Source organism: Tenrec ecaudatus, chromosome 14, assembly GCF_050624435.1.
Source record: "Tenrec ecaudatus isolate mTenEca1 chromosome 14, mTenEca1.hap1, whole genome shotgun sequence".
Taxonomy (NCBI): Eukaryota; Metazoa; Chordata; class Mammalia; order Afrosoricida; family Tenrecidae; genus Tenrec; species Tenrec ecaudatus.
The window spans coordinates 35276436-35288892 of record NC_134543.1 but is presented as its reverse complement, the minus strand read 5'-3'; the positions used below and the strand labels follow the sequence as shown (position 1 = coordinate 35288892).

General features: G+C 47.5%; 1 protein-coding gene across 3 annotated transcripts in view; it reads right to left on the bottom strand.

The window, feature by feature from the left end:
* The window catches only part of DCAF5 (DDB1 and CUL4 associated factor 5), a 110109-nt gene extending 104998 nt beyond the window's left edge, over window positions 1-5111 (bottom strand). Inside the window, exon 1 of one of the 3 annotated variants that reach the window (XM_075532317.1) lies at window positions 4986-5111. Coding sequence is in view for 2 of the 3 variants with exons in the window: in XM_075532316.1 (XP_075388431.1) it covers window positions 4807-5020 (214 nt within the window). In the remaining variant the exon portion in view is untranslated. Of the gene's footprint in view, window positions 1-4806 lie in introns of all 3 variants that reach the window. The other 2 variants (XM_075532316.1, XM_075532315.1) reach the window with 2 other exon arrangements.
* Between the last annotated feature and the right edge of the window lie 7346 nt (window positions 5112-12457).

Sequence of the window (12457 nt, the reverse complement as noted above, 5' to 3'; positions counted from 1 at the left end):
TACGAGTACCATGCTATTCCTTTATTTGTCATTAGAAATATTTCATAATATATAATGACGTTGTTTTGTGATCAATCACGATGCTTTAATTATGTTCAATTTGTAACAATGAAAATACATCCTGCATATCAGACATTTACATTATGATTCAGAACAGTAGCAAAATTACAGTTATAAAATATCAATGAAAATAATGTTATGGTTGTGGGTCACCACAACATGAGGAACTGTATTAAAGGGCCGCAGCATTAGGAAGGTTGAGGACCGCTGCTCGAGCCACTCAGCAGGAGAAAGATAAGAGTCTGATTCTATGGTTCTACTGTGAGAAAGGACTCAATGGCAGTCAGTGGGTTTGAGTTACACCCACTTATAAATATTATGCCAATCAGTAACTACCTCCCGCCATTTACAACTAATACTTAATAGTTACCTTTATTCCTGTAACAGCATAGTTGCTGATTTTACATGAAAAGTTTCTGAAGATGTTTTACTACTTTTAGCCATAAACACTAATCTTTCATTGAAACTCAAAAGTTGATGTCTGCAAGTTATTAATCCACTATTTCTAAAGGTCCCAATTCATTAAACTCAATCTAGGGTTAATAGTATTATAGTAGGTCTTATGCCCCAAAAGCTGAATCTTTATTTTAGCTTATCACTAACAAATACAAACACAATGGCATTCTAGTTGGTCTATGTAGATGGTTTCCCAAATAAGTTAATAAGCAAAATACATGTAAAAAAAAAAACCCATTCTAAGAAAAAGAAGGAGGAGGAGGCAAGGAATGTAAAGTACTAGAAATAACCAGAGACTTAAAAGGTAAATTCAGGGTATCCAGTACATTTGTTGCCATCATAATTTTCAATGACATCACATGCTAGTCCCTACAAAGAGGAAAGAGAACAAATCCAACATTTCTTCGGAGAGCCCTGATCAGCACCCAATCTATTCTTTGCCCCCAAACAGTCCTTCCGTTAGATGCTGGTATGCCCAATTACATACATCATGAAACAAACTCGGAAAGATTAGTAACTTCATTAGTCACACATCCAAATTAATTACACAGCAGTGATGGTAACACATATGTCTGCTATGCCACAATGACATTACAGTGCTGCTTTTCTCTAATGGGCCACAAATAAAACTAAAGCACTAAACTAGGAGCCCTGATGGCGTAGGGGTTAAGCATTGGGCTGCTAACTGCATGGTCAGCCATTCAAAATCACCAGCTGCTCATCAAGAGAAAGATCAGGCTTTTCACTCTTGCAGAGAATTAGTCTCAGAAACCCACAGGGACAGTTCTACTCTGTTCTTCAAAGTCACTATAAATTGACTTGATGGCAGTGAGTTTGGTTTTGGTTTAGGTTAAACGATTGTAGTATTTAAAAATGCCAAACAAACAATCCTTTTCCACTTGTTCCTATCACCAATCTCTATTCTAAGACAAGTACCACTTCTCCTTCCTTTCTCTGGTCTATTCTATTATCTTAATTCTCCTTTCTCTGGTCTATTCTATTATCTTAATTCCTCCTGGCCTAACTGTACCCTGGAAAAGAGGATAAGTCATAAAAGTGAAGTGATGGCTCCTTAATCAATAGTAATTTTTTAAATCATTTTACTGGGGGCTCATACAACTCTTATCATAATCCATAGACATCCACTGTGCCAGCACATTTGTTGCCATCATCATTCTCAAAACATTTTCTTTCTACCTGAGCCCAAACCAATAGTATCTTATAAGAGTTACCATTGTATCTTGCATATAGGAATCCTGAAGATAGTATTTTTGCCCTGAGTCTCAGTTAAGTCTATCAAATCAGATGTGTCAGTTATAAGAAATGTGGAGAAAATCATCTGCGCCTGCCCATTTAGGATATGAAAATGTTGAACAACATAAAAATCTATCCTTGTAATCATTTTTTGCAATGCGGTTGCTAGGAGTCAAAACTGATTGGGTGGCAGTCTGGGGTTCATTTGATTTGATTTTATTTCTGTTTGTTTGACCAATCCAGACAAGATACAACAAAAATACTTGAAATAATTTCATTGCCATCTCAGAATCTGCTGTCCCACTACATTACAGTAAAACATTGGAGATAAGCAACATTAATCTCAAAATGCCTTAATGCCTTCCTCCCATTAAATGACTCCCCCAAGTTCACTGCTAATGAGGAACAATTCTCAAAGAGAGAAAACTTAGCATGATGCCTTAAATGGTTTTCAACTTGGACCACGGAGGGAGTTCTCAGCACAAACTTTGATTCACTTCTACAGGCTGCTAAAGGGGGTATTATGATTCTAAAGGGGGTAAACAGGAAGAACTTTCCCTTAACATGTTGTAATAAAGTAAATAAGAGCTTAGTCTACCTGAGGCAGCAGACAGGGACTGGTAGAAGTCAACTAGAACTTTAAGAACAAAGGCAGTGGATAAAAAGGAAACAGGAAGAGCTGAGCTAGGAGTATGTGGAGGGGTTAGGGAGGAGAGGGAGGAGCAAGGGACATAGGAAGTTGGAACCCAGGAAGTATTGATGGAAAGGGGCAGCTAAGGCCTGGAAAACTAAGGAAATGGTTGCCTAGAACTAGGCTTGCCATAATCCGTCCAGTAAAGATGAGTCCTTCTCTTCTGGAGGTTAAAATCAAATAAAAGGAAACCAACTAGCAAGAGTGGAGAAAATGGAATTCTCTGAGGACTTAGAGGAAATGCCTGCACATGGACAAGGGAAGTCCTCACTGGTAGAGAATGGAAGCGTTTGTTTTTTTTTATGCTTTTTAAAGTGTTCTTTTAAGTTGGTGATTTGTATGGCACATGAATTATATCTCAGTAAACCTATTATTTAAAATGTGTAAAATCTGGCAATGTGTGACAGTACTGTGATTTCATTAACATTAGTTTGGATGTGAATACCAAAAAGCCAAATTCAAACTCTGCCATAGAGTTGATGAGCAGCCCTTGCCCAGGGTTAAAAGATTCTGTGTGTACCAGAACATCTCCTCAGGAATACATGGGTGTGGAGAGCCGAGTGGAAAATTATGTAGGAATACTGAGGAAGCCAGATGAGGGAAACGGGAAGCTTAGACTTTAAAGAGATTGTCTCTACGTTTCTCCTTGGAATTTTTTTAAAAACAAATATTGTATACATTGGTCTGGGGGGTGTGGGTGGTGGTGGTGAACAGGTTTCTTCATGGGGGCAGGAGTGTGGGGTGAGATCTAAGGCCCAACCAAACTTAAACCTAGTGAGAAAACCATCCAGGGTGGAAAAGTCGGGGCAGTTCCACCTGTGGAAGTCTGGGGAAAGCCCAGAAGGTTTATCCAGAAGTGATCAGACAAGTCTTATCTCTCTACTACCCCGGACTGTACTGTATGACCCTTGTCACTTCCGATGCTACTCGTGATGAAGACAGATGCTTTGCCATGATCCCTGAAGTTTCTGGCAAGCTGCCGAATGACTGACAAATAGAAAACCATTCCCGGGCAGACCCCAGCGAAGCGAAGCCCCACGTCCAGCGCTGGGCGCCTCCTTCACGCTTCCTAATGCAGGAAACCGAGATGGAGACCCACGGAAGTCAAAAGCCCTCCTCCCCTTACCCAGTTTCAGGAAGCAGCCCTTGGAAAGCCCTCGCCCCCTTCCCACTGGTCCCTTGGGCTCCAATCCAGGAAGGAAGGGTGCAGCAGTGGGCATCTGCTCCCCGCCCGACCCGGGCACCAGGTGCACCTCCCCCGGGGCAGCTGTCTCCGCGGCCGGGGCCGCCCCGGTCCGGCCTCCCCCAAGAGCAATAGGCTATCGATTCAGCTGCCTGTCGCTAGGAGCCCCGGGAGAGCGAGGCCTACACGGCCCGGCCGGAACCCCGGCCTAGATTTCGCCACTTTGCCCAAACTGGAAGGGGAGTCTGGGGGCAACGAGGCCCGGCGAGGGGGAGGGCGGAGGGCCGGGGACCACCTGCAACGACAGTCGCCAGGCAAGGGGCACCGGGATACGCGGGCTCCCGCCAACAAGGCCGCCCCCCACCCCGCCTCCTCGCCCAGTGAGGGGTCGCCCACCCCCCCACCCCCCGCCTCACAAGTTGCGTATTCAAGTTCAGACGGGCGCCCCTGGGCCTCTAGCGCCCTCGCCCCTCGGGGAAGCATCGTGAAAACAAGACGCGGAAGCGGCCGCCACACGGCGAAAGGAGACGGGGCTGGGGCCTGAGGAGCGCCGAGGGGAGCGGCCACGTCCAGCCGCCCGCCGCCGCCTCCCCTTCCCCGGCTCTCCCCATCCCCCGGGTCGCGGCCCCTTCCCCGACCCCGCCGCGCCCGGCCCTGTCACGCGGGCCAGGAACCCAAGGCCCCTTCCTCTCCGGCACCAGCGACAGGCGCCTCCGGAGCTCGGGCTTCCCTGGCCTGCGGCCTCCTCCCCCTGCAAGCCCCAAAATAGCCCCCGCGCCGCACCTTTTTCAAGTGCGCGGAGGAAGAGTTTCCCATCCAACTTTGTCAAGGAGGAACCTCGCCCCCGCGCCCCGACCCACACTTTCGGGGCAGCGATCAGGGGAGAGCACTTTGCACTTGGGAGAAAGCGGATTAAGGACCTGTCAACCATTTTAGGTCCTTTTTTTTTTTTTTTAAACCGAAGACATCCTCGCCTTCCCCCCTCCCCCAACGTCGGTTTGAATCTGACACCAAAGCTTCCCCGCCACCCCCCCGCCCCGAGAAGGCTGAGGAGAAAGGAGGGGGTGGGGACGGGGGGCCCGGGGGGGGTGAGGAGGGGTGGCGAAAAAGGGAGGCTGGAAGCGGGGCGGGAGGCGCGGGGAGGGGAAGGGGGTTGATTTACCTGAGACCAGCCACTGGCCTCCATTGTTGGAGAATTCAATGGCATTGACACAGCCGAAGTGGCCGAGGAGGTCCTTCTTGTAGAGGTTTCGGCAGCCCCGCAGGCGTCTCCTCTGAAAGTCCTGAGTGAGCAGGGGGTCCCCATGCAAGCCCCGCTGGGACAAGAAGCCCACCACTGACCTCATGCTGCCCCCCAGGCCAGCTCTCCTCTTCATGCTGGAACCGCCGCCGCCGCCGCTCGCGCCGCCGCCCCGCCCTCGGCCTCACGCGCCGCCGCGCGCCCCCCGCCGCCCTGCCCTCCCCCTGCGCTGCGAGCCCGACGGCCCTTTAACCGGCCGCGGCAGACGGAGCGAGGCGTGCAGGCTGCTCCCGGCGGCGTTCCCCGCTTCCTGACGGCGGCCCTCCCTCCGTTTCCCCTCGAGGCTCCGCCCACTCCTCCGCCGGCTCCGCCTCCTCCAGCAGCTGATCCTCAGCTGCGGACGCCCCGCCCCCTGCCCCGCCCCCCGGGCCTGGAGACGGCGGCGGCGGCGGCCCCTCCCCCAGGCTGGCGGCCGGCCCCCGAAAGCGGGCGGCCGAGCCCTCCCCCGCCGCAGCTCCTTCCCGCGCGGGGACCCACGGGGGCGCTGGGCGGAGCCCCCCCCGCCGCCCCCCTCCGGAGCGCCGCGCTCCGTGAAGTTGCAGGCGCGCAACAATCCAAGTGGCCGAGGGGCTGCCGGCTCGCCGTCCGCGCTCGGCGCCCGCCGCGTCTCCGGCTGCGCGGATGAGTTCGGACCCCGGCCTTTATTTTGATAGATGTGTATTTATTTTTTTATTGGGGCGGGTTGAGGGAGTTCGCCTGGAAAATGCGGCCCGAGGGAGCAAAGGGGTGGAGGTTCGACGGCCCTCTCTGCTCCATTGGCGTCATCCAGGTGCCGCCCGAGGAAGGGATCCCAGGAGTCGGGACCGGACTCTTGTTGGAAGGTTGTCTCCCCAAATAGGTGATTCACACCATCTCCCTTCTCCACAGAATGAGTGCGCGCGCTCGTTCCTTCCTCCAGCTCTTCAGAGAAGGGCCAGATAGTTCATTCTGATCGATAATAGAGTGGTATAGGGGGAGGAGGGGGGCGGAGAGAGGATTTCTTGAGTGAGAAAATTGCCAGAACCAAGTGGAGAAAAAGCTGAAAAGCAAACCACCTGCAGCGTAGGTATATTTGCAAGGTACAAAAAGCATGATTCGAAATAGAGCTGGACTACTTAACTGGGTGTAGGGAGCACACCTCTTATGGTCTGGAGCCCCATTCACAGGGGTCGCCCGTTCATAACAGTAGTATCCAAATGACAGTGATGAAGTAGCAACAGATAATTTTGTGGTTGGGGGGTCACCACCACATGAGGAACTGTATGAACGGGTCTCGGCATCAGGAAAGCTGAGAACCACAGGTCTGAAGGGTCAAGGTCTGAGGTGGCACCCGCCAGAAGTAGCCACACTTCCCGAGGGGTGGGAGTCCTCACTTGCTAAATGCCATGCCCAATACCCAAGCTGGGGTTTAATTTAAAAGTTAACATCTCAAAATTTGGTGAATTTAACAGAAGTTCACCAAATTCTAGAGACTTGGGTTTTAGTAGTAGATTGTTTACCTAAATACTTTCTGTTTCAAAGTTTTATTCTCAAGATGTTTTATAAAAATTCATATTGTTTATTCACTGCGGTAGCCCATAAAGATCAGTAGTCGTATACCAAAAATTTATAGCAGTGAGCATCTTTCCTACATGGCGTTATTTTGTTAAAAAACAGAAGCACATTCATCGCCATTGAGTGGCTACTGATTCATAGAACAGAGCACAACTGACCCCTGGGCTTTCCGAGACCTTAAATCTTGACAGTAGACAATCTCATCTTTCTCCCGAGGAGCAGTGGGTGGGTTCGAACCGCAGACCTTTGGAAACAGATAACTGTCTTCAAAGGAGCTTCTAGGTAGGTTCTGACTACTATCCTTTCAAGTAGTGGCCCAGCACCTAACCATGGTCTCCTGGCACTATCATAACCTCACAAAACTCCCTGCCTTCGAATTGGCTCCAACTCATAACAACCGTACAGAACAGGATAGAACTCACTGTTGCTTGGGGTTTCGGAGGCTGTAAATCTTTACAGGCACAGGCCTCCCATTGTGTAATACCATCCAGGCCCCCAGCATTAGCATAAAGCCAAAACCACTCACTGCCATCAAGTCCATGCCAACTCCCAGCAACCCTACTCTAAGGCAGGCATCCTCAAACTACAGCCTGCGGCCAAATGTGGCCCGCCGAGGAGAGGATATTTATCCGGCCCCCGGTGTTTTTGCCCAGTTTGTTTTTTTACAACAAAATAAGATATGTGCAGTATGCATAGGAATTTGTTCATAGTTTTTTTAAAACTATAGTCCGGCCCTCCAACGGGTCTGAAGGACAGTGAACTGGCCCCGTTTAAAAACTTGAGGACCCCTGCTAAGGTTAGACCTGCCCCTGTGCGTTTCTGAATGCGAACTCTTTAAGACAGTAAAAAGCCCTGTCTCCCAAGGATCTGTAGGCTGGTGGTTTCAAGTTGCTGACCTTGCAGTTAGCAACCCAACACTTAACCACTAAGCCACCAGTGCTCCTAGCACAATTAATCATTTAATTTCATAACTATATGATGATTTTGTTGGTGTTAAGTATGATTGAGTTGATTTTTTTTCACCCACTGTGACCGAGTGTGGTAGTAGAACAGCCCCCTCGGTTTCCCCAGGCTGTCATCTTTACGGAAGCAGACTACCACAGCTTTCTGGTGAATCGGAACCACTGGCAGTCAAGTACTTTATCCACTGTGCCGGCAACCAGTGCTTTCTGTTTATGTGATGGTCCCCCTCGTGCTGCTGTAAGCTCTCTTAAGAGCGGACCCGTGCCTTTTCTGAAACTGAGCGCAGGCTAGCACTAAGTGGCACTCAGATACTGGTTGACTCGATGAAGGAAGTTAGGAAGGGGGGGGGGCAGGTCATGCCTTCGGTTTTAGAAGTGTTGACTTTGAGATATCAGTGCCCCATCCCAGGAAACATGGTTGCAAGACCAGTTTCCGAATCCACGATTCCTTTGTTTGGCAGATTTAATGCAGACATTCCGAAACAGGGTGTTCTCTGGTTCCTTCTGCCAAGTAATAGAACATCATCAGTACCTACCATATTTGTTTTGGGTGGGGAGATGGACACAGCAACAATGTGGCTGAGGTGTCCTTTAACTGGGATAATATATAAAACACTCCCAAATGTGCTTGACAATGGATAGATGGATGGATTGTGATAAGAGCGGTAAGAGCCCCCAATAAAATTATTTTTAACTAAAATTTTAAAAAATAAAACACTCTTCTCTCCTCTCTGAAACACTTCTGCCCGTTAACTTTAAATATGGCTCATTCTTCTCCAAACCCTGGAACCATTGTTGTTGTTATTGTTAAGTGCCATCAAGTTGATTCCACCTCATAATGAGCTTACACATTATTGCCCCATTTACCCAGAGCTAGATTACCTAATAAATAAAGTAAACATGTGATTAAGGCATGAACAAAACAGGAACGCCAGTTGTCCAAAGCAAAGATCATAGAGACCAAGTAGGCAGGACATACTGAGAAGCTAGTTCTTCAGTAAAAGGGAACTGACATAGCACTGAATGAAATTGATACCAACTCCAAGGAGAATGTGCCAGCTGGAAATGACGTTGACACAGAAGCACCAGAACACCCAGGTACCGGGTTAAGCCATGAGAATCTCACATCAACAACTTCATTCACATATGTCTCCTTTGGTCTCCTGTATAATTGGACTTCCTTGTCTTTTTAGGTCTCTTGGAATAAACTTTTTTTCTAATAAGAGGTAGGGGTGGTTTGTCAATGTCCAGCTTTTGCTACATTCGCCTCCCCTTCCATGCTTCTCCCACAACTGTAGGTCCCATCACTGTCCCTGTGGGATTGCCTATCTTGCCTATCCTGTATAGATAAACACTAAGAAAAAAAGGAAGACCATACAAATAGTCCCAAGTCTAACAGGGATCCTGACACAGAGTAGATGAATATCTCTCTGTTAAATAGAAGGACATGTTATAATCCATCAGTCCAGTCCCCTTTTCTTTCAGGGTTCCATATCCCAGACCCACTTATTAATAACACCCTTTTAGTCTCCAGCAATTGTGTCCACAAGGCACGCATCCTAAAAATTCCCATTGCTATTTCTGCAGTCAGGGATGGAGCAGTCTAGTGCCCCCCCTTCCCCAGTACACCTTTAGACTTTCAGTGTAGTCCCCTTGTGAGTAACCCCCAGTTCAGATGAGGTGCCAAGTCTGTCAGTCAGAACCCCAACCCCCAAGTCAGAAGTCTACCGTCGGGATTCCTCGGGGACTTGGTGACTTCGCTCCCATCACTGGTCTTTGGCTCTCCCCTGTTGGTCTGCCCATGTGGGCAGGTCAGACAGACCACTCTCCCTGAACTGCATCGTCAGGGCCGTCCTCTATAGTGCTGTCATCTAGGGAGAGGATGTCATGTCTGAAACTGAGGCTTGCCCTGCCCTGTTTCTTATTTGAATATTTACCTTTTTTTTGTCTTACCCTGTAATTTGTGGGTCTGAATTTTCATATTTAAAGCTAGGAAGATAAATTAATAAGTTAGTATAACTTAATAGCTAAAAATATAGTGGAACATATTTCAGAAACTAGATGCCCAATATGATTTTCTGAATCAGCATTCCAGGTAACCCCAGGAACAGGCCTAAACTCCAAGTCAACAAGAAAAAGGTTTGCATGTGTTGAGCTGTGTAATCAGAGTCAGTGGAATCAGCGGTCAAAAAAAAATGTTAAAGGATGTGCTCCATTGGTCCAATGTGCTGCAAAAGACCCCTTCAGAAATCTCAAAGAGCGAAGGTGTCACTTCGAGGACTAGGGAGCACCTCAATCAAGTTTCGGCATTTTTAATTGTGTTATTTGCATGTGAAATCTGGACGATGAAGAAGGAAGACCAAAACAGTTCTTCCGGTTGCGTTCCTGTCAACTCAGCCCTACCCAACCCAAATAGGTCCCAGCAGCAAGCGTACGAGTCCACACACACTTCCCTGCACTTCCGATTAGCTGGCCTTCAGTCTCATCAGTCCTAGGCCCCATGGCTAGGTCATGCCTGTCGGATCAGAATCCATACAACTCTTGTCAACTTCAGACCAGGCAACCCTTCCTCTTCCCTCTCATTTCTAGCCTCTGTGGCCCACCCAGGTCAATGGATGCCAAGGGAACAAATCCACTCAGCCTGATTATCTCTTCATTGCTGTGTCCCCAGCTCCGCTCAACCAGTGGACCTCAACTGTGTCTTAGAGCTTACGTTCTGAGCACCCTAGTTTTCAAAAGATCATGGATAGCAGTGACAGCCCCCAAATCTATTTGCAAGGTCCCCCACATGGATTAAGGCTCTGTTGAATTCCTTATGATCATTAACCAAGGATGTAGATAAACTTGCTCTCAGGCAGAATGCCTTGGAAAGCAGATTACTACCATCCCTCTCCAGCCCGTTTAGACTGGGGTTTATCTGGGTGTGTGCTTGATGGAGGCCACCACTCTGGGGGTCATGCTGTTATTAGATGCCATCTACGTGGCTCCAACCCATAGTGACCTTATGCACAACAGAATGAACCTCTGCCCGGTCCTACACTCTCCTCCCAGTACTCTAAAGCGGTCTGTGCAGCAGATGTACCTAATGCAACTCTTTTTTTGATCTCTTGACTGCAGCTTCCATGGACATTGAATGTTGACCCAAGTAAGGCAAATCTTTGACAAGTTCAACCGTTTCTCCATGTATCGTGCTGTTACCTGTTGGTCCAGTTGGGAGGATTTGGGCCTTCTTTACGGCAAATTGTACAGATAAAGGCTGAAATCTTCATGAGCAAGTGCTGTGTACTTGCTCTTTTATTGTTCTTATGTATTACATATGTGAAATAATAAACTACCTTTCAGTATATCATTTTTTATACTTAAAACGGTCACTAGTGCAGCAAATGAGTTGTTAAATTATGTGAATCCCACCACTGCCTAAACAGTATTAAGGGACTGCCAAGGGAAGCTATGTATCGACACAAGGTGACTAATTGTTTACAAACAGCTGCCAATCATAAGTCAGTGGCTGGAACCAACCAATCACTCTGCAGCCTTAAGAGACTTAAAGGTTTAGAAACCCAGAGGAGCAGTTCTTCTCTGTCGTGGAAGGCCACTATGCGTGAGAATCAACTGGCTGGCAGCAGGCTTTTCTTGTTGGTGTGGGAGACTATCCAATATAGACAGAGACAACAAGATGAATGCTGCAGAGGCAAAGCAACGGGAGAAGAGTGGAAAATACAGATGAAATTTGAAGAGGCACATAGATGGAAAGTGTGAGGACAATTTAGGGTGTCAAAAATGTAAACTTCATACAGTTTTCCCAAATATTTTGAAGATTTTTCGTCAAATTAGGCAGTAAACATTTCAGAACACACTTTAACATGTAGACATCAATGGAGAATTTGTGTTAGATGTTTCAGCAGTGAGCTTAACTCCAATCTTTTTCATAAGTAACATTCTAACTTTTAAGAGTTTCTATGCACGGGGGAGAAGTTCTGCCTTTTGAGAACAAGGTTATAATCTTTTTGTTTTCATAAGGGAGTTTGAAGTCTGACAGACCCGTTTTGTTTCAGAACATCTGAATCTCTAATGTCCCCAACTTGCTTCCAGATTATGACTTATCGCAACCCTTGGGGACAGAGTGGCACCGCTGCTGCGGGTTTCTGAGTGTGAACCTTTATGGGAACGGGAAGTCTCATTTTTCTCTTGTACACCAAGCTGGTAGACTCTAGGCTGACCTTGTAGTTAGCAGTCAAATCCATAGCCCACTATGCTATCAGTGTTATTTATTTATTGTACAGTAACTTATTTCTGGCCCTTTTACTTTTACTATTATTTTTTAAGATCATATGATTGAGGACTCTTACAGCTCTTATAACGATCCATACGTCCATTGTATCAAGCACATTTGTACATATGTTGCCATCATTATTTTTTAAACATTTACATTCTATTTGAGCCCCTTGGCATCGGCTCCTCTTTTTACCCTCCCTCCCCCACTCCTACCCTTGTGACCCCTTGATAAATTATATATTATTATTACTTTCATATCTTACACCAACCACCGTCTCCCTTCCCCTGAGGTTTCTTCCCCCCGCCTCTCCCCACATTCCCCCTACCCTCCTAGTATTGCTACTCCCATTTCTGTTCCTGAGCAGTTTTTCTGACCTGGATTCTGTGTGTCCTGAGCTTTTATCTCTACCTGTGTATGGCCTAGCCCACAGTGAAAGGCAGGACTGGGATCACGATGTGGGGCGGGGGCAAGTAAGCCTCAAGGAACCAGTGGAATCTTGTGTGTTTCATCAGTACTATATACTTCACCCTGGTTGACTAATCCCTTCCTTGAGACCCTTCTGTGAAGGGATATCCCACTGGCTATCGATGGGTTTAGGTTTCTGTTCCAACCCCTGTCATGCTCAATAATATGCTTGTTTGTTTGTTTTGGGTCTTCTGGTGCCTGTTACCTGATCCTGCCAATGCCTCATGATCGCACAGGCTGGTGTGTTTCTTCCATGTGAGCTTGTTGCTTCTCTGCT